The sequence below is a fragment of the Peromyscus californicus genome, unplaced genomic scaffold (assembly GCF_007827085.1).
Source record: "Peromyscus californicus insignis strain IS unplaced genomic scaffold, ASM782708v3 Scaffold_3__1_contigs__length_106647218, whole genome shotgun sequence".
Taxonomy (NCBI): domain Eukaryota; kingdom Metazoa; phylum Chordata; class Mammalia; order Rodentia; family Cricetidae; genus Peromyscus; species Peromyscus californicus.
In genome coordinates this window covers 65,562,392-65,587,514 of record NW_026294551.1, presented here as the reverse complement: position 1 = coordinate 65,587,514, position 25,123 = coordinate 65,562,392, and the positions used below count along the sequence as shown (strand labels likewise).

The window sequence follows — 25,123 nt, the reverse complement described above, 5'->3', positions numbered from 1 at the left end:
CCAAACTGTGTTGGGTGACGGAGTGATTCCCACACCGCCACTCTGACCCACCTCGCCCCCTCTGTCTCCTCACAGAGCATCTGAAGAAGCCACTGGAGGACTACATGGCCCTTTTCCCCAGCGTGAGGATTCTGAGGACCAAGAAACGGGAAGGCCTGATAAGGACACGAATGCTGGGGGCTTCGGCAGCCACCGGGGACGTCATCACGTTCTTAGACTCGCACTGTGAAGCCAACGTCAACTGGCTCCCGCCTTTGCTCGGTAAGGAGTGGGGCGACCCGGAGTGGGTGTGTGGCCTGGGGGGATGCAGCTCAGTTGGTAGAGCACTTGTTTAGGATGCATGAGGCTCTGGGTTTGATCCCCAGTGTTGCACAGCATAGATGAAGCATGATGACACACACCTGTCGCCCTAGCACTTGGGAGGTGGAAGCACAGAGATCAGAAGTTCAGAGTCATCTTCAGCTAAATGCTGAGTCTAAGGCCAGACTGGGATTCATGAGACCCTGTCTTAAACAAAAGAACCAAATCATGGCGGTGGGAGGGGGCCTGTCTTTATGTCAAATGAAAGTACTTATTGCTTAACACCAATAGTGAGAGCCGGGCAGGTTGCAGAAAAGATCCCCAGGCCTCACAAAGGTTGCACGGGATTGAACTGGTCTTTTTTGTAGCCAAAGAAACTAAAGTTGAGATGCTCGGTGGCTTGCTTGTCCCCTGGGGCAATTGATGTCAAAGTCACCAGAGTCTGTTCTTTCCCACAACTCCACACTGCTTCCCAGGCCCCCTTCCCCTCAGATGCCCGGGAGGGAGGCACGATCCAGAAGCCTTCCTTTCACCAAAGCCTGTGGGTAGAGCGTGGGCATGAGGGACTCCTAGTGGAGGAAGGCCGGGTTAGGAGTTATGAGTTCCACTCAGATGGAGAACAGTAAGCAGGTCCTGCCAGGCAGACACCTAAGTCAGGTGTCCTGTCAGGACTGAGAAACATGGCAAGGTAGGGCCAGGGCAAGCTGTGAGGTTACCACCCTCAAGAGAAAAGTGAACGCCTCAAAGGGTAGGCTTTCCATCTCAGCGGACAAATACACACGCAGCACAATTCTCCAAAAGACCCGTGATGCTCCCTCCAGACACTCCACCCCAGACATGCTGATTATGGTGGTCGGAGAGGACGTTACTAGTTGTTCAGGCAGCTACCAAGTGCCACCTACTCCAACAACCACAGCACAGCCAATGCCACCGTGCGGGTGAGGACTGAAAGCCAGCCCCCTATAGCCCCACAGGACAACCCAGCTGTTTTTGTTTTTCTGAGCACATCACTGAGAACTTACTGGATCGCACACTTCTGACAGCTGGGCCCAGGATCTCATTAGGCTGAGAGAAAGACCAGAATTTCTGGTAAACTACGTATTTAATTAAACCAAGCAATGGCCTACATCTGCTTTTCATTACCGAAAGAGAGAACGAAAAAGCCTGGGCCTCAGCGTCCAGCACATTTGCAGTCCGAGAGGAGCAGCCGTGTGGAGGGTCCTTTCGTGAGAATGAAGTGGTGGACCGCTGAGTTGAGCTTGTCTAAACAGCCCTTAACTCTGTTTCTATGGAAATGGATGAGGGCTGTTTTCGTCCTCAGCAGAAGGAAGACACATCCCCTCTCACTCGCCGCCCCCCCCTCTAGTAGAAACACAAGAATCTCCATGTGGATCCCAGCGTGGCTTTTGTCTGTGAATCCATTAACACCTCCTAGCTCGGCTGGCTCTGCCCTCATTAATGGTTAGACACGGAGCCTGAGGACTCAGCCTGGTGGGAAAGCTACTCGGAGTTCTCATCTCCTTTTTCTTCATCATTATCCTCATCCCCGAGGCCTTGAGAGTCCCTCTGAGTTTAGGCTAAGTCTGTACTTGGATGTGACTTACACAGTGCAGCAGGCAGGCTCAGCATTCTTACCTACATTTTTGCCTGTGACAGAAGGGACAGAGGCTCATAATGGCTCCTGTGAGTGTCTTGCGGTATCTGTCATGGTCATGGAAAATGGGGAATACTGGCATCTCAGTCTTCAGACACCCTAGGAGTAGGGCATTTCATCCTCCTGTGGTCAACAAAGAAACCAAAACTCTGAGACATCAGCCAGCCATGTCCAAAGCTGCACTATGGAGGGGTGACATCAGGATGTAAACCTGGTGTTCAGTTCTAAACGAGTTCAGTGGCACAGGCCACTGCCATCCAGCAGGGTCAGCTGCCAGCCATCACCTCAGAGGTCTTGAATAATTAGGATAGGGGCCCTTCTCTAGATCTTTCCCTCAAGGCCCCTAAGCATCATGAAGACACATTACTACCCAAGGGAGCTTGCCCATAGGCAGATCCAAGCCCCATACCAGAGATTCTGACTCAGTGGGTGAGGACAATGTGGGGGTAAAACTTACCCCAAGTGCATCTAGCACTAGTCATACCACTGTCCACTTGGGGATACATGCTGCAAGTGGCATTTCTGTGTGTGTGTGTGTGTGTGTGTGTGTGTGTGTGTGTGTGTGTGAATCTGTGTGTGTGTGTGCATAAATCTGTGTGTGAATCTGTGTGTATGTGTGAATCTGTGTGTGTATATGAATCTGTGTGTATGTGTATGAATCTGTGTGTGTGAATCTCTGTGTGTGTATGTATGAATCTCTCTGTGTGTGAATCTGTGTGTGTGTGTGTGAATCTGTGTGTGTGTGTTGAGGCTAGTGCATGCTAGACAAATGCTCTACCACTAAGGTACATCTCCAGCCTCTGCAACCGTTTAAACCACGTGTCACAGTTGGAAATGCGGTGGTCATCTCAATCTAGTACATACCTGCACACGTAGTGGGACTTAACCATGCGTCCTGACATCATTTTGCCTGTAACAGAATCTGCTGTCTCGTGAAGTGAGGTTAATGGTCACTGTTCTCCAGACTTGCATGCATGTATGCATGTACACACACACACACACACACACACACACACACACACACACACAATTTCACCACTCATCTTCCCACCTACTTAGGCCATGCCTTCAGATTAGAAAACAGGCACAAACAGTGTTTTGGGAGAAATGCTGTATGGCTTGATGAAATGTGGGCCCTGCCCTTCTCTAGCCCTCCAGGGCCCACATTGCAAGTCTTGAACATGAACCTTGACCCTGAGCAGCAAGCTCCCCGGCATAGCCCATCGGCCCCTCGTGGCAGATCATTGACCCCACAGTGGTCCCCTCGAAGCAGACAGAACTCTCTGTGGGAACAATATAGGGTAGATCAGACCAGCACTGGAATCCTGTTTGTAGACTGGGCAGAGTGAATCAGTCAGCTTCTCCCAGGCTTGAAAGGGACCGTGACATAGACTGGGTCAAGACCCCATTTTCTCTCTTGAATCACTCAACCTGTAGCATTCCATGGGGTGGCACTCTCTGCCTGCATACCTTCTGGCTTGGGAACCCAGAACTTCCAAGGGATGTCAGCTCCCTTTTGCGTAGCTTGGGCTGTTTAAAAACTCAAGCCGAATTGTCTTACTGCTGATCACAGCTGTGGGTGCCCATGAGCAGTTGGGACAGACGGACACTAGGGAACCTGGCTGCTTTTGGCCGTGAGTCACGATCAGGATTTTGCAACAAGAAGAGAGGCAAGGCCAGAATAGGGGTTCTCATAGAAGAAAATTAGTGCATTCCAACAGCAGAGCCATACATCCATAGCCCCATAATTTGAAATTTTCAAATACTGTGTTATCCAAGCCTTTTAATAACCTCTAAGGCAGACCCTCCGACCCGATCTCACAGAAGAGACCCTAGGGCTTGGAGTTGTTGTCTGAGGAAGTGCCTCCTGTGGTGCTGGGTCTCAAAGGAAGTCATAGTCCTTCTTACAAAAGCCTGTGGACTCCAAGCACATGCCTGTGATCCCAGCACTTGGGAGAAGGGTAAGGACTTCAAGGCCAGCCTTGGCTACATCGTGAATTGAAGTAGGGTCAAGAGAATCATTCCCAGGTCATCCTTAGCTACATAGTGAGTTCCAGGCCAGCCTGGGCTACGTGAGACCCTGTTTAAGAAAAAAAACACACGCAAACAAACCCTGCAATGTTCTTCCTCTCTGTGGCTCCTAAGCAGCTGTTAAAGATGGTCATCCTGGGAACTGTTCAGAGTAAGTGCCCTATAGAGCGGGAGCTGCCCTCCGCTGCCGCATCCACTAATGGGCGTCTCTCCACCACCTCAGACCGCATTGCTCGGAACCGAAAGACCATCGTGTGCCCAATGATCGACGTCATCGACCACGATGACTTCCGGTATGAGACACAGGCCGGGGACGCCATGCGGGGTGCCTTCGACTGGGAGATGTATTACAAACGGATCCCCATCCCTCCAGAGCTGCAGAAGGCTGACCCCAGTGACCCATTTGAGTAAGTACCACTGGCCTAGGCTCCTAGTGGCAGTGACCCAGGGCCCCTCCCAAAGCACTGGGCGTCTTCACTTATCCTCATGTCCAGAGCAGAGGGTCCACGGTCCTGAGCCCACTCAGAACTGAGCACCAATTCTCTAACCGCTAAAATTATCTCATCCTCTCACACCCCATACTTCATCCCAAATCTCAGCTGTCCCCCACGTACAGCACCTCTCTTTGCCAAGCAGCCATGTTTCAAGTGCAGCCGCTCTCCTAAGCCACCTAGGGGTGATATCACCTCGGTAACACAGCAGGAATAGAGAGCAGAGGCTGAGTGAGTGAGTGTGTGTTTTTTCTTAAACAGGGTCTCATGCAGCCCCCTGATACTTGCCTACTGTATCACTACAGTTCATTCGTGAGGGAAGCTGGGTGGAGGGTCAGCGCTTTGAACCCGTGGCTTAGAAGCCAGCCGTGAATAGCCGGTAGCTCAGAAGCCTCCCACGGGTTACCAGGGACCGCTGCCGTTTGCAGGGGTAAAGTCAGGGTGGCAACGGTGGGCTCCACCCGCTTTGAAGGCCGAGGTGGGAAGGATACCGGAGTACTTGCAGGACAAGCTGTGGTGTGTCGTGCCCTCAGTAACGTCCCAGCGGTCCCCCCTTGTATGAAGGTCCCCTCCACCTGCCACAAAGAAGGCTCAGGAGGCACATGGTCAGTCTCTGCCGTGAGTCCGGGAGCCAAGCAGGGGCGTGAAGGCTCTCCCCGAGCACGTTGGTTTGAAGGTTTGGATTGTTCTACCCTCAGACCGGGGCACAGGCATCCATCCTGATAGGTTTTCACACAGCAGGCGTTGGGCCGCTTCTGCTGGGTGCTGCCCTGTGTGAGGCACCATGGTGTCCTCTGGAACCTGTCACGTCACACCCTCACTCCCTCACCCCTCTGTGCGTCTGTCATGTCTGTGCCTTGCTGGTGTAGCTCCCTTCTCCCCTGGGGTGATTTCCCTCAGCAAACCTCCTCACCACCTTTTCCTCTGAGCACCCTTCCTCACTCCCTCTCCCTGCCTCCTCACTCCCAGGACTGGAAGCAGACACAGTCTTTGCCTTCCTTAGTGTTCCTGTCTGTACTCCCCAGAGGCCTTTACTATCCTCCATCTGTCTCCCGGATCCCTCTGGGCTGAGGTGACTGCTCCGCCACACTGCTGTCCCCCGAAGGACAGTGGTTTGTCTCCTGGTCCCTCCAGTACCTACCTCGTGAGTGGCATTCAGTGGTAAACCAATGAACAAATGAATGAGTGGAGTTCATCCTTCCTCCCAGAGTAACTGGTAGGATTGAGCTGGTGTCTGTGGACAGCACAGTCGAGCGAGCGTCTGCTGAGCTTAGTGACAGAGAATCCTCAAAGGAGCCAGCTCCAAAGCAGGTGCCTTGGCCCTGGCCCAGAGGCTGCTTCCACAGGCCGGGCGAGGTCCCAGCAAGCTGTGTTATTTTTTCAGTCTCTCTAGAAGGTTCTGCAGCACATGCATGCTGAAGACATCTGGTTCAGACCTAGTAGCTAAGGGGAAGGCTGGAGACAGATGTCTGTGCTGCAGCTGTGAGACCAGTGGGGAGGAGTGCTGGTGCCACAAATGTCACTTCCCAGACACCCTCAGGTGTTAATCCCATCAAGGGACTGGGGACCCGTTAGGTTAGAATACAATGGTTCATATGAAAGGAAGCGGCAGGCAAGAAGAAGGCCAGGTCCCCACCCCTGAGGCCTTGGAGTCCCCAGCAGACAAGCTGAGTTTCTGGGGACACCATTGGCTAGGAAGCAGGGCTTCTGACCATGTGTCCTCAGACCACGCCCCTTCTCTGACAGGTCTCCCGTGATGGCTGGAGGGCTGTTCGCTGTGGACCGGAAGTGGTTCTGGGAGCTGGGCGGATATGACCCTGGCCTGGAGATCTGGGGAGGGGAGCAGTATGAGATCTCTTTCAAGGTGAGTCTCCTCTCTGATGTGCAGCTGCTGTGGCTTCTCTGCTCCCGGGGTGGAGGAGTTGGAAGCTGGCTAACCATTCCCTGAGGTAGGGGGCAGTGGGAGGGTGGAAGGGACCTTCAAGCTGCCTGGTCTCAGCCATAGAGCTGATGAGCATTAGTTTCCACTCGGCCTGGCAAGGCTGTGATGGAGCCACCCACCAGCAGCATCGGGAAGATGAAGACAGGCAAACCTAGGCCTTAGGCCTTGTAGCCTCACAGATGCCCCGCTGACCTACATGGTTGCCCTTCTCAAGTTTTCCCTCTTGCGCCTGTCACAGCAGGAGTTGGCAGAGACCACTGGGCTGAAGCTCCCGCGGAGGAGTTGGGAAGACCTCAATTCAAGTTCTAATCCCATCACTGAGTGGTCTTGACTCTGAGCAGTTTAGATCACTTCTCCAGCTGAGTGAGACTAGTAACACACACACACACACACACACACACACACACACACACACACACACACACGAGCCCAGGACCTGGGACGGTTAATTGAGAAGACTAGACAGTGCTTAGCACAGAGCCTGGACCACAGCCAGAGATTAGTAGCTGACAGATATTGCTAAAGATGACGTCCGTCAATATTTACTGTCGCCTCTGGGTTAGCCTAGAGCCAGCAAGCTGCCTGACAGTGACTGTGAAGGAGTTACTAGTTACTAGTTAAGCAACTAGTTTACCACTAGTAATAGGAGTGTACATTCTCCTCTGTGTTTGGGCCCCAGGAGAAGAAGACTCTGCCCCTGTGAGGGAAAGAATAGCTTATGCTATACTCCTGTGGTCCATCAGGATCAGTATCAAGGGCTGGGGAGATGGCTGAGGAGTAAAGACACTCACTGCAAAGCCAGGTGACCCGAGTTCCACCCCCAGAACCCGCACGGTGGAAAGAGAGAACCATTTCCCACAAGTTGCCCTCTATATGCGTGCTGTGGCATTCATATGCACATGTGTGCATGCACACACACACTCACAGACACAAACCAGCATCCAACATAACCAGCCCCTGGCTGACAAGTCCCCAACCCAGGAGGGACAACCAGCGCCATTACTGGTTTGAGCATCATACTTCAGTGCAGTGGTCTGATGTCAAACACTGGTGAGGGACCTCAGGGCTGGGTGGTCCGAGTCAGGTCCTAGTTCTGACTTCCAGCAGCAGCTATGTAGTCCTGGACCGGGATGTCTCCCCTCACTGAGCCTTAATTTCAGCTTCCATAAAACGAGGCTAGTGGTTATGTGGCTCTCAGTGTTGTTGAGAATTAATGAGACCATGCTTGCTAGGAGCTAGTTAATAAGAGTCCTAAAGAACGTTATTGCTATCAAGATGTCGGTATCATCTCCAGAACTGGCTGCACAGTTCAGACCTGGGGAATACAAACAGCTTCCTAGAATTCTGCCCAGACATTTCTCTGCTATGATAAAGCCGTCCGTGTCTCTGTTAACCTCCAGCTCTTTGGTGCTGTGCCCTTTGAGAGGACCAGCCTCCCAGATAAAACTAATGTTGGTATCAAGGGGTAACGCCCAAGAGTATTTAGCAAAAATATTTGGCATCAACTAATTTGGGGCACGTGCCCTGTAACAGCTCACCTCCAGCTCTGTTGGAGCTAAGAGGATGCCACGCCAGCCCTTCACATGTGTCGGACTGTATAATCCTCGCAGCCACCTGTGAGGGCGATGCCACTGTTAGACCCACCTCATGGGGGCAAGTAGGACTCAGAATACTCAGTCTGCAGCGACTGGGCCACCAGGGCCTGACCCCAAGCTTGCCAGATCCAAAGTCCCCATACTAGCCTATTGAGGAAAAAAAAGGAATTGAGAGGAAAACTAGCCTAAAAATACCAGTTGCACTTCCTCACCCTCGCTTCCGGTTTTGCCTCTTCCTGGGGTCGTGCCTGTATTACTTGGCTGTTCCTTGGGCGCTCGGTGAGTAGAACGCGTCAGAAGTAGCAAATAAGGGACCCGAGATGTGGCTGGGTGGGTAAGAGCACCTACTGCTCCTGCAGAGGATCTGAGTTCAAAATCCAGCATTTACCTTGGGCAGCTCACGACCCTTCTCTCCTAACGCCAGCTCCAAAGGATCAGACACCCCCTTGTGGCCTCTGCAGGTACTGACTCTCACATGTACACACTCAGACACATACGGAACTTTTTAAAACGAAAATAAATATTTTTTAAAGGAAAAATAAATAGCCTATGAGTCTCTCTCCCCAGATGCCCTTGACCCATTGGTGGCCCTCCCCACCCCCCAGTGGATGTGCTCCCTCAGGCTGCATCCAAGCTCATCACATAGTTTAATAAGCGATGATGTCTGCCTTGGGTCCAGGTTTTGTGAGTTGTAGCACAGAGGCCTTGTCTGTGGGGTCAGTCTGCCTAGCCCATGTCATCTAGTTTGACAAACGCTGCATTCCATGGGTGCAGTGAAGTCACGGATCGGTCCACCAAACATCGATTGATGACGTAGTCTTCCAGGTTTGTCCCCAGAAAGAAACCCATCCGAACTGTGAAGTGTTGCTAGGTGATCAACCGCAGGAGATCCTGGATCCTTTTGTGTCTCTCTCACTGCCGCTTCCCCAGCACCTGAAGGACTGCCTGGCATGGAGGATGCAGCATGCATATCTGTGGCTATGTGACCCAGAGCAGCTGTGTCACTGGCCAGAGCCGCTTCCGGGTCCCCGTCCCCCCCCCCCCCCCGGCAACTCGTTGTCCAGAAACCTGGTGCCGTGGAGAACAGCGGAGAGTTATTGACAAAGGGATCCCTGAACCCAAAAAGATTTCATTTTGTTCCATGTGTTTCAAAGACCCATGTAATGTCACTCATCAGGCAGTCACAGCAGCAGAACAAATGGTGTTTTTGTTGTGTTGATTTTTTTTTTCCCTCCACTCGGTTTATTTACAAAAGACTCGGTAATGAAGCCACACTGGAGTGTCAGGAAGGAGGCTGGCTGCAATCCCATCTGATCCAATTATGTCGGGCACTCCCTGGGGGAAATGAGCTGATGTAATGAGCGGGCCTGGGGAGGGGGGCATTCTTCCTTCAACTCTCTCTCTCTCTCCCGGCCAGCGACAGCCCACCTGTCCTGCCTGCGTTCCAGGCCCGAGGCAGGCCTGTCCATCTGCTGCGGTGTCTCTTTGAACACAGGGCTCTGTGTCGGCCAGGGCTTAGCCTCTCCCAAGGGCCAGATTCCCTTTACTGAGACCCCATCCTTCACAGTGACAGAAAAGACGCTGGCCTGAAAGACACAAAGTGTACTTGCAGAAGTTGTGATGGATCTCTCTGTGCCATTGGGCCTAACAGATTAATAATCCAGCTCTGATTCCACGCCAGGCCTGTTTCTCCTTATGGAAGAACCCCAACAGACCCATTCCAGGGCTGAAGACGTAGCTTGGTGTTACAGGACTTTCGGAGCAAGTGTGAGCTCCTGCCACAGAATAAGTGAATAATTAAATCTGTGCCACCATTGATGAATTGGTTGGACATGGTAGCACACAGTTGTAATCCCAGTACTCAGAGGCTGAGGCAGGAGGGGTGTGGTGAGTCTAAGGCCAGTCTGGGCTACATAATTGAATTCCCTGTGTTGAAAGAAAAGAAGCGGGCTGGAGAGATGGCTCAGTGGTTAAGAGCACTGATTGATCTTCTGGAGGTCCTGAGTTCAATTCCCAGTGACCACATAGTGATTATAAACCATTGTAGTGAGATCTGGTGCCCTCTTCTGGCATGCAAGGGCACATGCAGGCAAAATACTGTATACATTTTATTTATATATATATATATATTAAAGAAAAGCAAAGGAAGAGAAAAGGAAAGGGAAAAAGCAAGGAGCTGGAGATGTAGCTCACTTGGTAGAGGGATTGCCCAACATGTGCAAGGCTCTAGGTTCGATCCCCAACATAACCTAGCTTGGTGGTGCATTGCCTGTGATCCTAAGCACTAGAAAGCAGGAGAATCAGGAGTTCAAGGTTAGCCTCAAAATAAAAGTTGCAGTCTGAAATGTTCGGAGTGAATGGTCACTGACCCCTTCTTTCTGCTACTCCCGTCCTCAGCAGGCTTCTGTCTCCCAGAGGTCATTGTGTCAGAGTCCCCTGCTTGGAGCGTGGCATCTTGTCAGCTCTTGAAGCTGGTTAAGTGCTGGGTTCTGCAGCTCAGCGCGCGCGCGCGCGCGCGCGCACACACACACACACACACACACACACACACACACCACCTCTTCTCTCTATACCTCCCCGTTTCCCTCTGACCCCATCATTCAATGGGACTCTTCTACCAGTAGCCCAGACCGAAAACAATGTAAAGGCCAAGCTTGAGGGGCTGACAGTTCCCTGGTAGGGACCCTCCCCCACTCGCTGGGTCTACTATGGCTCCCTCTCCAGGGCTGTCTCCTGCAGCTCCCCAGCAGCCTATGGGAACCTATGGGAAGCTCCTTGAGTGTCCTTAGCCTGCCGGCTGTGAGTCTGTCCCAGGGAGTCAGCGGCTGGTGTGCTGGAGAAGGACTTGACTACAGCAGATCTCAGTTTCCCCACGTGAAGCTGCATTGACTTGTGAGGGAAGGAAGACCTGGGAACTGCAATGTGATTGGCTAAGAGCAGAGCCAGGCTGGGCCTTGGACCGGCCACGGTTGCCATGGCCCAGTACAACTCCAGACACCAACCTGAGTCTCTGGCTTTCTGTCCCAGAAAGGGGCAACCCCTGGTTTGAGGAAGCTGTCTCTCCAGTTGGGAGATGTTTGTCACAAGACAGAGGTGATGGAGACCATGATAGTGACTCTCTCTAGCCTCCTGTCTCCCAGTACAAAAAAGAAGGCAGGCTGATTCCAGAGAAAGATGGGAGAAGGGCCTTCCATTTCAGCCAGTGGCTGCTCTCCTGGCTAAGAACACAAGCACATGAGACACTTTCTCAAACAGAAGGACCTGAGGCCTCAGCCAACAAGGCTGGGGACCGAAGCTGGCTGGCCTGGTCACTGGCCCCCAGGAAGAGTGAGTGGGACAGTCCTCCACACAGAGAAAGAGTGCCAGCAGGCAGAGACGCCCACGACCGCTGCAGGAGGATCACAGCTGAGATGCATCCATGCACGTAATTATGTTGCATCTGAGAAAAAAAGCAATGAAGGGGCTGGAGAGATGGCTCAGCGGTTAAGAGCACCGGCTGCTCTTCCAGAGGACCCAGGTTCAAATCCCAGCACCCACGTGGCAAATCACAACTGTCTATAACTCCAGTTCCAGGGGAATCTGACACCCTCACACCAATGTACATAAAAATAAAATTAAGTTATGGGAGAGAGGGGGGGGGGCAGGCAATGAAGGAGAAGTGTGTGCCACTGCTGTGAGTCAGTTAGCCCCTTGGAGGTGTCAGGTGAGGCCCTGCAGGGAGGGTGGGGAGGCAGCAGAGTTCAGGTACTTGGAGTTCTCCAGGCAGAGGGAGGAGCTGTGGGAGAGGGGGACAAGAGGTGAGAGAGAGGGGAGAAGACAGCCACAGGGAACCCTCTCATGCCGATGACCTGTGGGAGACTCATCTTGGGTAATCCAAGTGGACTCAGTAGTCAACAGCAGCGTTAGCCTGAAGAGAACTCCCCTCTGAATCAGCCACCAGCACCTCCATCCTGGGCAGGAATCCATGGAGGGAACCCAGCCAGATCCTCTGTGAGTTTAGGACATCCTATGCCCTGGGAACACCTTGGATGCCTCAGTCCTTCCAGCAGAGCAAGGTCACCCTGGTTCCTTCTGGCTGGCGGCCAGTGTGGCCAAGGCCAAAGGACTTGGAGGTCCCAGCAAAAAGGTGGCCTTGGATTTCATTTGTTCTGTTTGCACAGTGGAAGGACTCCAAGCCAGTGGAGCTGGGGACAGCTTTAGCTAATGCTCACATCACAGGAGATGGTCAAAACCAGGGTAGGCAAGTAGTCCCCACCAGCTTGGCACTACCCCTCTCTCAGAAAGGCAGAGGGTGGCCTGGCAATGGGCTGGCATCTCTGCCTGGCAAAAGCGTACTTCCTCATCAATCCTCAGTGAGGGGAGGCTGGCGGCTGATCGATATCTCCCGCTTTAAAAATAAACTTCTTGGCTTGGCCTTGACATTAATCTAGCATTCGGAGCCCATTATCTTGAGACCAGCATTCTGTTCGATTGACTAGCCAGGGTTTCCCTCTTCCCCACCATCAGAGCAGAACTGCCTTGTCTGCTAACTGCAGCCTCAGACACCTCCCACCGTGGGCAATGGCACAGGGGACATCCTGCGTCCATCTTGACAGGAGGCAGCGAGACCCAGGACCCTTTGAGAGCCCTGACTGGATTAGGACTGAAGCCCAGCCTCAGTGCGCCCCCAGCAAGGGCGCTGCACAGGGCATGCATCATCAGTGTCCCATGCCAGTCCCTCAAGCCACAGGAGACGGAACGTGAGGACATGGCTAATGTCCCAGAAGCAGCTAGGACCCTCCGTGCCCAAAGCCACCGCGGCCTCAATTCTGGACTGTAGTATCTGCCCAGGACTGCACCTACCCCATCCCATGAAGGGAGCCAACCGTGTCAAATTGAATGTATGAAGATATCCTGTCCAGCCACACCCTGACAGGGGCCCGTGCCTTCCCTTCCCTCACACCCCGTTGGACTCCAAGCCTCTGGCGTCCGTGGTGCAGTATCCATGCCTACCCCTGAGCCTTTGCATGCTTCTTGTTCTCATCACTCTAGTACCTCCTGAATCAGACCGTCCCAGCTGCTGGGGACAGTGTGGCAGCCTCCTCCCCGCCCCGATCCCCTGCTTCTTCCCAGCCTGTCCCTTTCTACTTTCATGTCTTGTGTGCACGTGAACCAGTGAGCTCAGTTAGTGTTATTCTCGGGACCAGGGACACCTTGCCAGTGGCTACACCACTGAAGAAAATGTCTCTTCCCTCACTGGCACCCATTACCACCTCATTCACATGGGAATGTTGAGGGGCCCCATCTATTTGATTTATTTTTATCAATGAATTTGGGGGGGGTGCTATGGCACACATGTGGAGGTCAGAGGACAACTCGGGGGAGTCGATTCTCCCCTTTCCGCCATGCAGAACCCAAGGCTTGACAGTAGGCGCATTCTTACCTGTTGGGCCACCTGTTGGCCCACAGGAGCCCAGTCTTGGGCGGGTCTCATGCAGGTGACCCACAGCTGGCGTGGATTCAAGAGCACAGTGGCCATGCCACGCCCATGGGTTTCTGTTCTAGCCTCGGCACTTAAACTTCCTGTGCACCCCAGTGTCTGCCGTGGGTTCTGCACAGTGCTCGGCAGCCCTGGCCGGCAGCCCTTTCTACAGCCCTGGAGGTCTTTTTCTGCACCGTTTTGAGAAAACCACGTGGGCTGTGTGCTGGCGTTTGAGAGGATGGGGACATAAGGATTGAGGGTCACCTTCACCCTCCCTTCTCACCCTGCAGGTGTGGATGTGTGGGGGCCGCATGGAGGACATCCCCTGTTCCAGGGTGGGCCACATCTACAGGAAGTATGTGCCCTACAAGGTCCCCGCTGGAGTCAGCCTGGCCCGGGTAAGGTGGTGGCTTTCCAGGGAACTGGGGGCAGTCTGTGGTAGCGTGGAGACACCCTGAGGCCCCAGGCTAAGTGACTGATAGATGATGTCCAAGTGAAATCCAACTGAAAGGAACTTACATATAGCCCGGCTTGACTACGTGGAAGCTGTGGGCCCGGGGAGGATTGCCGGACTCCTCTGAGGCTGTGCCTGGAGCTTTGCTGAAACGGAGTTGATCCCTCCCAACTCATCATTGCCCAGGGTGCAGAAAGACAGGAAACTGATGTGTTAAGTGGCGTGAACTGGTCATTTCACAGGAGGGCTACCTGTGGTAGAGCTTGCAGAGATACAAAGCTAGACCAGGGGTGATTTAAAGAAACATGTCAAGCAGGCATGATGATGCTCTTATCATCACCGTTGAAAAGCTTGGGGGTGGATGTCATAATAAATAAATGGCTCTCTTCTTCACCCACCCCCCCCCAAGACATGTCAAACTGTTTCGTTGACCTGAAAATCATATCAGGATTGAACTAAATTGACCACTGACTACAAGGGGTAATCATTAGCATAAGATTTGGGAGATGATAGTTCTTTTACTGGGGAAATAATTTTTTTTTTAAATAAAAAATAAGGGTGACCTCAAAAATAAGTGAAGGAGGTGCCTGGGGGTGGGGGATGAAAAGACACAACGCTGTTTGCAGTACTAGAAAGGCCAGAGTGCAGCCACACCCCAGCAAAGAAGCATTGGGGCACCTGCTGCCTGGGTTCCCAACCCTCTGCTTTCCCGGGCCTTGCCAGAGTCATTTCCTCAGCTTCTAGCACCGCTGAGCCAGAACATGGCCTGGAAGGCAGGGTGGCAGAGCCCTCTAGTGGTGAGAATCTCTAATGACAGCCTCCAAGCCCGCTGCTCTATGGACAGCCCCTTAGCAGGGGAGTTGGGTTCCAGATAAAGCCCACCAAGCACTGGAAATCTTCTCAGATGCCCTCAGCCTCCCCTGCAGGATGCCAAACAGGAGAACAGAGCCAATGTCTTTTCATAAGCCAGAGACTGCCACTCTTGGAGGCTACCAGGAGCATGGGGACAGTGACCCCCTGAGCAGGACCCAGGACCTGCCCCACTGCACACTTTTCTAAGCCAGAGATGAACATCAGGGTGCTGGGGGGCTTCAGTGACACCAAAAAAGCCTGCATCCCAGCCAGGCACCCTGCAGAGCAGGGGCACACTGACCTCCCTTCTCCCTGGGTTCTGTTCTCCACTTCCGGGAGGGAGAGATGAAAGGAAAACTCCACCTCCTGCTTAAGTCTGACAGACGCCTACATCTGTGCCCTAAACAGCAGCTGTGACTGTCCACACAGGTGTTAGTGGCTGCATCCCCGTTAACAGCTGGGGCTGGACAGTGTGCTGCTGTGTCTCACCTGAATCCCGTCCAGACGTCTAACATCTTTGGCCATCTGTCCTGAGTCAGGCCCTGTGTCTGACATGAGCTAACCCCAGGGGTGCATCCCACCTCTTTGTAAGCCCAGCTGTCCCCTGTGCGGCTGCATGTGAGGCGCCTGTGCCCACCGTAACTGCAGCTCACTGCCATCATTTAGTTCCAGGTCAGGTGCAACGTGTTTGGTCTTCCCAGCGTTCCAGAATCTGAGACAAGGGGGATGGAGAGTTCAAAACCACCCCAGCCTTCCTAATCGAGATCCTGTCTTCAAAGACAAAAAAAAAAGTCGGCTTGCTGTTTTGGCAATCAAATTCACAGGCTTCTTGGGCACTTGCCTCCTGAATGGCATTTAGAGGTTCTCAGGGCCCTGAGAGAGCCAGCATGCTCTCTTAGTGGCACATCTGCCTCTAGAACAAACACTGGGTCTTGCTGCACAGGGCTGTCACTAGAACTGGTACATAAGAAAAGCAGTCCTGCAGCAGGTGGAGAGGACAGGCCTTAATGGGCAGGCCAGGGAAAGAGAAGAGTTCCCATGTTCTAGATGGTTCCTGATGTGCAGACTCTGAGGCCTTCCACATCCACCAGGCCCAGCCTTTGCCGCACAGGCACCCAAGGGAGCTAGCTCTCTTTCCAGTGCGGTCAGAGGCTGCAGGGAAGCCTGGCTGCCTCTGGGGTGAGCACAGAGCCCTGCCACAGGGCAGTGTTCCCATTCAGGGCCTCCTTGGTGTCACCATGCCTCCCTGTGCTCAGGAGAAGGTGAGTTTCTGCTTGGGTAAAGAGCTAAGAATGGTTTTCACGATTTTAAGCAACTGGAGGGGGAGGCCCAAAGAACTTAGGACACCAGGTTGTGACATTTGACAATCAAATGGTGATTGACGTCATAAAGTTTTATTGGTGCATGGCCACGCTCCCTCATTTACATAGGCCCTGGCTGTTTTACAACCCCATGCCTTGAGACCATCTGGTCTGCAGAACTCAATTATCACCACCAGAAAACACTTAAACATTTGTCCAGCCCCGCCATGCTGTCTGCTCCTAAAGCAAACCTCTCCACACAGGCGTCAATAACTGCGACACTTCAGAGGGAAATTCAGATTAACCTCAAGATAGACGTCAAGCCCATCCAGTTCCATGTATGTCTTGAGGGAGGGGGAAGCAGGTCCCAGCCCTTGAAGGAAGCCTGGGTTTAAAGGAAGAGGTTTGCAAGCAATGGCTTCCTCTAACCTATGCTCTTGTGGCCTGAGTGGGGTACACTGCAGGAATACAGGGTTTTCACGTAATTGACACACAAGATCTTAGTCTTCCTGTCTCCAAATTGCTCTGCCCAGGGTGCCTCCAGTCCCCATTGGTTGTTGTCTTGTAGTTGGCTGTCCTAGGGCTTTATTTAAAAAAACAAAAACAAAAAACAACTCTCAAACCTCTGAGGATCGTGAGAAATCTCACCTGCTGGCAGGATTAAACCTTCTGGGCGTGGAATTTGGCCAGAACTGCTGGTTGAAAGTGACAGAAACCCAACTCAAATTGGCTTTTAAGAGCTGGAGAAGCGACTTAGTAAGTGCTCAGTGTGCTGATGTGAGGACCTGAGTTTGGATCCCAGCACCCACATAAACAGCCACCTACAACCCGACGTCTATAACCAAACCCAAACCAGGGGAAGAGACAGGGTAGCTGGGGGGTGCTGGTTACCAGCCTAGCTCCAGGCTCAGTGAGAGACCCTGTCTCAAAAAATAAGGTGTAAAGGCTTGCAGGATGGCTCTGGGCTAGCCTGGGCTCCTCAGCAAGCCTGACCCTTCCACCTGCCTTTCTTTCCAGAACCTGAAGCGAGTGGCAGAGGTGTGGATGGATGAGTATGCAGAGTACATATACCAGCGCAGACCGGAGTACCGCCACCTCTCAGCTGGGGATGTCGTGGCCCAGAAAAAGCTCCGAAGCTCCCTCAACTGCAAGAGCTTCAAGTGGTTTATGACCAAGATTGCCTGGGACCTGCCCAAGTTCTACCCACCTGTGGAGCCCCCAGCCGCAGCGTGGGGGGAGGTGAGTGTGGATGGAGGGACTGGGCACAGACACCAAGAGAATGTGCCCAGTAAAGCCTGAATGTCGCGGTCCTTTCTTCTCTTTCTCTCTTGGACCCTGTCATGGTGGGGCTGATTTTTTTATTTGTTTGTGTTTTATTGTGCTGTTGAGTGTTCTGAAAATTTAAACTGGGTCAGCATCCATTCCACCTTTTGACTATGAGACACTGCTGGGTTTGGGCCCTTTGGCTTGCAATGAATGCCAGGGATGGGAACCCGTGCTCTTCAAGTGAACCATGTTCCCAGCCCATGGAGCCCATTGGAAATGCAGGCTAAGAGTATAGAGGTTAGACTTGAGTTGTAATGTCCACATCTCCATCTCGTCCTCCTGTGGACTACAGGATTTCTCACCAGGACCTCGGGAGCCCATTTGAGACTAACTCAACAGTCACCACCTCGCCTCTTGGTGCTGTGTGTGCCCTAAGCAAATCTGCAGCCCAGAGCTCCCATCTGACCCTCCAGCCTTCATGGCTGAGGTATGGGCCAGGACCACTTTTGTTCTTTGGAGTGGGCTGGGGAGACCCTCTGCTTCCTCATGCCATTTCCTTGCCCTAAAGGATAATTCTAGATGGATGGCAAAGATTGCATCCTTCTCGAATAGCTTCCAAGACACTGTTCCCTGCCGGACACCTGCCCCTCAGGCCCCTGGAATGCGGGTCAAATTGGATCCTGGATCTGCTGGGTGGGACGCTCTCAGGGTGAGGCCATAGAAGGACGTGGGCCTCCCTCCTTCCTTCCTCACCTTCCCAGACTTCAGGAAGGTTGTCATTGGGGAGCTTCTGGGATCCTGTCCGTCACAGTCAGGAGGACCTCCAACAACCTGGGGCAAGCCCTTCTAAGGAAATTAAGAGTTCAGCCTGTCTTGGATTTCTGCCTCAGTCTCCTCACTACCCAGCAGGGCCCAGTGGACACCTTGAGGTGCCTCAGTGGTTGCTCTTCATTTTTGCCCTCAGATTCGCAACGTGGGCACAGGGCTGTGCACAGACACCAAGCACGGCACTTTGGGCTCCCCGCTGAGGCTTGAGACTTGCATTCGGGGCCGTGGGGAGGCTGCCTGGAACAGCATGCAGGTAAGGGCCACCCAAAGGGACTCCCAGGTCCCCACACATTTGTCAACCAGAGGATGAGTCTCAGAGCTCCCAGAGCACCATGGGAAGGGAGTAGGGAATTCCTGCATATGACAGATACCACTGTTCATCTGGACTGCCTTTTTTCTCCTGAGTGCTGGAATTAAAGGTGTGCACCACGCCCAGCCCATAAATATAAATTTAAACAAAAAATACTGGGAAACAAGTACTCAGCTACAAGAGTGCCTGCCTAGCATGTGCAAAGCCCTGGATTTAATCCTCAACACCCCATAACTGGCCATGGTGGCACACGCCTGTAATTAATCCCAGCACTCTGGAGGCTGTGGCAGGAGGTGGGAGATCAAGGCCAGCCTGTGCAATGTGAGACCTTGCTTCAATAAGAAAGTAACAGCGGGTCTCTCTTTGATGTGTTGGCATAGATTCCTCTGAGGAGAGCTGGGTCACCTGTAGTAGGCTGGTTTTCATGTTTGAGGCCCCGCCACACCGATTTTCACAGGGGCTGCACTCACTTGAATTCCTCCCCAGGGTAGCGGAGTTCCTGGCCCTGCATCCTTGCAGGCTTCTGTTGGCATTTGTTTTCATGTTGATAGAAATTAAAAACACAAGCCGGGCATGGTGGTACACACCTTTGATCCCAGCACTCAGGGGCAGAGTCAGGCAGATCTCTGTGAGTTCGAGGCCAGCCTGGTCTACAGAGTGAGTTCCAGGACAAGCTCCAAAGCTACACAGAGAAATCCTGTCTTGGAAAAAACAAACAAGCACAAATGTAGTAAAGCAGCGTTAACTGCTCGAGCTTCTAACAAAATTCGGGAGAGACCTGAGCCCTGCACGCGGCAAACCCTGCTGTCAGAAATCAGAGGTGTGAGTAAATGAAGGTTGGCCACTGCTGGCTGTCCTTTCCAAGCTGCTGGCTAAATTCAGCACAATTCCAGCCTTCTAGGGGCTTCTCAGTGTGTAGCCCTGGCTGGCCTGGAACCCCACTATGTAGCCAAAGACTTACGCACAAATGGTCCTAGTGGCCTGCTTTTTAAACCAAAATCTGGAGCCAGCCCAGACATCACCAGAGGCAGACAGGACAGTAACGTCAGGGAGCGAGCTGTTGGTAAATGTGCTGGCAGCCAGAGTGACCACAGTGAGATCAAGTTAAAAAGAAAGAAAGGCAGGCAGACAACGGGGGAGGACATACTGTGAGTCCAGTTTTAGAGAATTCTAGAAGTTGCAACTGAATCTCTAGTAAGAGAAAGCGGATCTCTGGTGGCCTGGGGACATCATGAGGGGACTGGAGGGAGATTGGGCCAGGGAGCACAGGGACCCTGGAGAGGGGCAGGCTTGTTATCTTTGAGGGTGGCTTTAGGCAGTCCGAGCACACCAGCTGTGCACTTTCACTGTGGACAGAATATCGGCAGTTAGTAAAGCTCTAGAAAGGTGGGGGGGGCTTGGAGGACTGGGGAAGCATTAATAAGCTAAATTCAGGAACTGGGTCCAGCTTGGATCTTCATCCAGAATGGGAAGTCCACTGGGTGTCTAGTGGCACCAGGGTCTCTGGGGAGGCTTCCTCTCATTAGAGGGGTGCTTGCTGAAGCTTCTGACTTGTTACCTTGTCTGGGATGCACTTGAGAACACAGTAGGAGCAGCAGCAAGGCGATAGGATTGCCTGGGAGTTGATGCCTTTTAACACTGAAAGACCAGGAGATGGAGAGATGGCTCAGCAGTTAAAAGAGCGTACTGTTCTTACAGAAGACCCGGGTTCATTTCCCAGCAGCCACACTGGGCAGCTCACAACCCTCTATAACCCCAGCTCCAGAGGCTCTAGCACCCTCTTCTGGTCTTTGCAGGCACTGCACTCACATGTACAGACACACTCATACACATAGTAAATAAAAGTAAATCTCCTCTTAAAGTTAAGGCTGGCTTATTAAAACAGGAGATAGAGTCAGCAAACTCTTTTTTGGACCCCTGAGCTTAATTTTTCCTAACTCAAAACAAAGCAAAAGCCCAACATTTCAGTGCATGCCTGTAATGCCAGCACTCAGGAGGCTGAAGCAGGAGTTCACAGAGTTCAGAGCCAGCCTGGGCTACAGAGTAGAAGCCTGTTTCAACAATAGTAAATAATAAATAAAAACGGCCAAGCAAGCCAGGCATAGTAGCACATGCCTGTGATTTCAGTACCTGGGAGCTAGAGGCAGGAAGAGCAGGAGTTCAAGATTATCCCTGGCTTCATAACACGATTGGGGCCATCAAACAGTAGACTCCATCTCAAAAGACAAGCTAGTAAGCAAAGAGGGATGTTCTCAGTGCTTGCACCCTCTCTACCGATGTCCCTATGCATGCAGGTCTTCACCTTCACCTGGAGGGAGGACATCCGGCCCGGAGACCCTCAGCACACCAAGAAGCTCTGCTTCGACGCTGTCTCCCACACTAGCCCAGTCACCCTCTACGACTGCCACAGCATGAAGGGCAACCAGCTGTGGAAATACCGCAAGGTGGGAGCGGTGTGGGAGGGGGGAGGGGGGAAATACCGCAAGGTGGGGGCGGTGTGGGAGGGGGGAGGGGGGAAACACCGCAAGGTGGGAGCGGTGTGGGAGGGGGGAGGGGGGAAATACAGCAAGGTGGGGAGCCGTGTGGGAGGGGGGAGGGGGGGGAAACACCGCAAGGTGGGGAGCCGTGTGGGAGGGGGGAGGGGGGAAACACCGCAAGGTGGGGAGCCGTGTGGGAGGGGGGAGGGGGGGAAACACCGCAAGGTGGGGAGCCGTGTGGGAGGGGAGCAGACCACTTGCTTGTGAGGATGTCGTAGGATGGCAGTGCCTCCTGCTTCTCCCTGCAGATGCCACCCACTCATCCTCTCTGCTGTTAATCTAGCCCTGAGAGAGAGCAAAAACCCAGATTCATGCATTTTAACAAGAAAGCCACCAGGCAGTGGTGGCAGCTCATGCACATCTTTAGTCCCAGCACTTGGGAGGCAGAGGCAGGTGGATTTCTGTGAGTTCAAGGCCAGCCTGGTCTACAGAGCTTGTTCTAGGACAGCCAAGGCTACATAAAGAAACCCTGTCTCAAAAAGAAAGGAAGGGAGGGAGGGAGGGAGGGAGGGAGGGAAGAAAAAAAAAGCCAAGCCAGGGTGTGGTGGTGCACATCTTAATTTCAGCACTGGGAAGACAGAGGCAGGCCGATCTCAGTGAGATGAGACCAGCCTGGTCTACACAACAAGTTCCAGGTCAGCCAGAGCTACATAGTAAGACTCTGTCGAGAGAGAGAGAGAGAGAGAGAGAGAGAGAGAGAGAGAGAGAGAGAGAGAGAGAGAGAGAGAGAAGCAGCCAAGCCATACAGCAGGGACAGAGTGGCATTTAGGTTGGAAGCAGGCGGTGTTGAAGGTCCCACTTAGAGGAGCGTTCATCACAAGGAAACAGGAGATACTGGGCCATTTCTGGCCAAGAGCAGGGCCAGCAGGATGTGAGCACCGGTCAGGTCAACTTCCTGCGTCCTCGTTGCTGTCACAGCGGCTGTGTCCCCTGCCTGACAGCCTCCCTGTTTTGTGTTTTGTAGGACAAGACCCTGTACCACCCTGTGAGCGGCAGCTGCATGGACTGCAGTGAAAGCGACCGCAGGATCTTCATGAACGCCTGCAACCCCGCCTCCCTCACCCAGCAGTGGCTCTTCGAACACACCAACTCTACGGTCTTAGAGAAGTTCAACAGACACTGAGGCCTCAGACCTCCTCAGCAAGGCCCTCGGGTTGCTATGGAGAGCTTGCACACCTTCCTCCCGTGGGAGAAGGGGATCTGTGGGCACCAGGGTGCTGGGCCAAATGGCTTGGGGCGGAGGGTTCTTGAAGCACTTGTGTGGTGCGGCCAGAGGGAGAACAGCCCAGACAAAGGGCTCTACAAGAAGCCAGCGCCCGCTTATGTTAGCGCAGAGTTCCTCAGCCTCCCCTAAGTGTTCGGCATACCTGGGCAGCCTCAGGCCAGGAAATTAGTCCTATGAGGTTGCCCAGCTCTCGGGCTGCTCCCAGACATGACAGTGCCCTAGGAAGAAAGGCGGTATTGGCCTGGGGGCTGCTTTTAAGCCTATGTGCCAGCCGCTGGCAAGGCAATCTGCCCGTGCCGGGCATGCCTGCCAATATTGCCTGTGTTGGTCCAGGGCAGTGAGAGCCCAGTGGGACCTCAGAGTGTTCCATAACTCGCCCTGGTCAGCAACCAGGCAAGGGCCCCCCTTACTCTGCAGCCGGATGGATGTAAAGGATGTCTCCCCTGGCTCTCTGGGTGTTTCAGATGCCCATTCTAGCTTTAGGGCTCTCTGGGTACCAGGTTTTCGGGTCTAGTTCAGCTGGCTGAGTAGCTGGGAGCTCCAGACTGAACAGCTCCCAACCCACGCTTCCAAAGCCCTTTCTCTGTATCTCTCCTTGGCAGCTCCCTGCCTCAGAGAGGAATGGGGTGCTGTGAGGTGCTCACTTCTAGAGTCCCTGGGGGGGGGAGCAGCATCCCCCAGATAATGGCCATTATGGTCCTAACCTCACAGAACCCTGGAGTTTCTGAAAAGTACTGTGGTTCTGTCAAAAGCCAAGATGAGCCATGGGGTGTGTGGGCATACAGTGCAAGCAGCCAAGTGTCAGGCAACCCCTGACCCAAGCCCACGTGTGACCCTAGGGGTAGAGGCTTTGGGGGGACCAGAGGCTTTGGTACAACCCAAAGATGCCTGACCATCACAGCTGCAGCCTCGTTAACAGTGAGGTCCTCATAAGCTATTGTCCCCTGACCAGATCACCCCTAGCCCCATGTCAGGATCCCGGGAGGGTCTCAAACAAAAACTCACCCTCCGAGGATTGGGTCACTGGATCGTGTTACTTACCAGTGAAGTAACTGATACATGGTCCTGGGGACAGAGCTCCGCCTGAGAGATTCTGGTACTGAGGTCAGCAAGCCCCCCAGCTTGGCCAGGTGGCTGGTGTAGAGCCTCCTCCATGCAGCCCCTGTGCGGTCACAGCTCACTTGTGGATTCCTGGTGTCCTTTTCCAGATGAACATTCTACCTTACAAGTGGCCAGCTAGGAAGGAATCCAGATGGGGGTGAATGGGGGTCTAGAATCCAGTGGGGGTGGGGGTTGCAGCCAAGGGGAGTCGAGTCCTCAGAGAGCAGTGTGGCCTCGTTACAATAAAAACTGTGCCTTTTACAAAGAGAAAATGCAACCGAGCAGCCGATTCCCTAAACTTGAACCACTTCCTAGTGCCTTGCTAGACAGACAAACGAACAGGTGGAGGAGGGGCGCTTGTGCAGGTCCTGTGAGTGGAGTATGTGTGTGTTTCCATCTGACTCAAGCAGGAGGTGCTAGGCTTAAGGCAGAACCTGAGACCCGGAGGCCCACATGGCAGGGGCAACTGCCTATGAGCACAGGAGCCCTCCCTGGGACAGGATGGCTCTAGGAGCCTGCAGCTTCTAGGGACCTGGCAGCCCTTTGTAGGGGGACATGCCGATCCCCAGAAGTGCTGTGCCTGTCCCTCACTCTCAGGGGTGAGATGACCAGCTGGATTTCCAAGTGATGTCAAGCCAAGCAGATGGTGGGGGGGGGGGGCAGCCACAAGCCATCCCCAGTCTCGCTCACCCCATCCCATTCTCATCTGGTTCTCATCCCCCTCCTCGGGCGGGGCGGCCACTTCCTTTGAGCTCACCTCAGCATTTGGGACTGCTGAGCTCTGATCTTAGGGCATAAGACTTGAGGAGGTTTGCCATAGGAAGGTTGGTCTTGGTGGCTGACTGCAAATGCTTAATTTCCACCTTGTTCTGATGTCAGGTGTGGAAATCCTTGTCTCAAAGGGTCAGGTTTCCACTCAGCTGACAGTCTGCACAAGTGGCCAAGTGACATGCCAGGCGACTGGCCTCTTCTCCTCCAAAGCTTTATTCAGAGGCCGAGATCACAAAACAAGATGTGGTTAGACAGGCAGCCTCCCTCACAACCCCTCGGCCCAGAAGATTCCAGAAACATTTTGGAAGGCGATGTCCTTGCGGTGATGATGCTAAGGCCTTTGTGTGGCAAGCTGTCTTACCCTCTCCTGCCAGCTGGAGCTTCCGGCTCTGAAAGCAGCCGGGAATGATAGACCTTCTCTTGAGGCTGCTCTCCTGGGCGGCGGGCATAGTGGATTTCCAAAGTCAGCCTCGTGGTGCCTCCTCCAATCCTTCCTGTCTCACTTGTTCCTGTGAGGAGCTGAGAACTGCAGGCTCTTCGCCTCAGCCGTCCCTGGTTCTGACAGAGTAGGCAGTGTGCACTCAGCCTTGTGTTTGTAGTTTTCCAAAGACTGGCCGTGTAAAAGGGACAGAGACTGCAGAGTGCGGTTCCACCCCTGAATGCATCAACCCTCGCCCCTGATGCTTCCTACGACAAATCCGAGTCATATTTTGGTTCAAGGCTGATGCTGAGCCAGGGCCCTGCTGCCACCATTGGGTGAGAGTGGTCCCGAGCTTCAAGATTTTAACATGGTCCACTCTGCTCTGTGACTGGCTGGAAGGCTGGGTCCCCAGGGGAAGCTGCAGGCAGGGAAGCTGGGAGGTGAGACAGGGATTCCACGGGGAAAGCCCAAGAGCCTCCACCATCCCTCCTGCCTGGGAGAGTGAGCCTTGGGAAGGACGACTTACCATGTTCAGTTGTGACCGCGATTGTTCAATAAACCTCTAGACTTTGTCTAAAGCGGC

At 53.3% G+C, this 25,123-nt stretch overlaps 1 protein-coding gene across 3 annotated transcripts in view; it reads left to right on the top strand.

Moving 5' to 3' along the window:
- Positions 1-25,123, top strand: part of Galnt10 (polypeptide N-acetylgalactosaminyltransferase 10) — a 150,429-nt gene extending 125,306 nt beyond the window's left edge. For all 3 annotated transcript variants that reach the window (XM_052757573.1, XM_052757575.1, XM_052757574.1), the window contains 8 exons: positions 76-261; positions 4,209-4,392; positions 6,223-6,340; positions 13,765-13,872; positions 17,099-17,320; positions 18,312-18,428; positions 20,780-20,929; positions 21,987-25,123. In XM_052757573.1, coding sequence (XP_052613533.1) covers positions 76-261; positions 4,209-4,392; positions 6,223-6,340; positions 13,765-13,872; positions 17,099-17,320; positions 18,312-18,428; positions 20,780-20,929; positions 21,987-22,145 — 1,244 coding nt within the window. In that variant the 3' untranslated portion in view covers positions 22,146-25,123. The remainder of the gene's footprint in view (positions 1-75; positions 262-4,208; positions 4,393-6,222; positions 6,341-13,764; positions 13,873-17,098; positions 17,321-18,311; positions 18,429-20,779; positions 20,930-21,986) is intronic.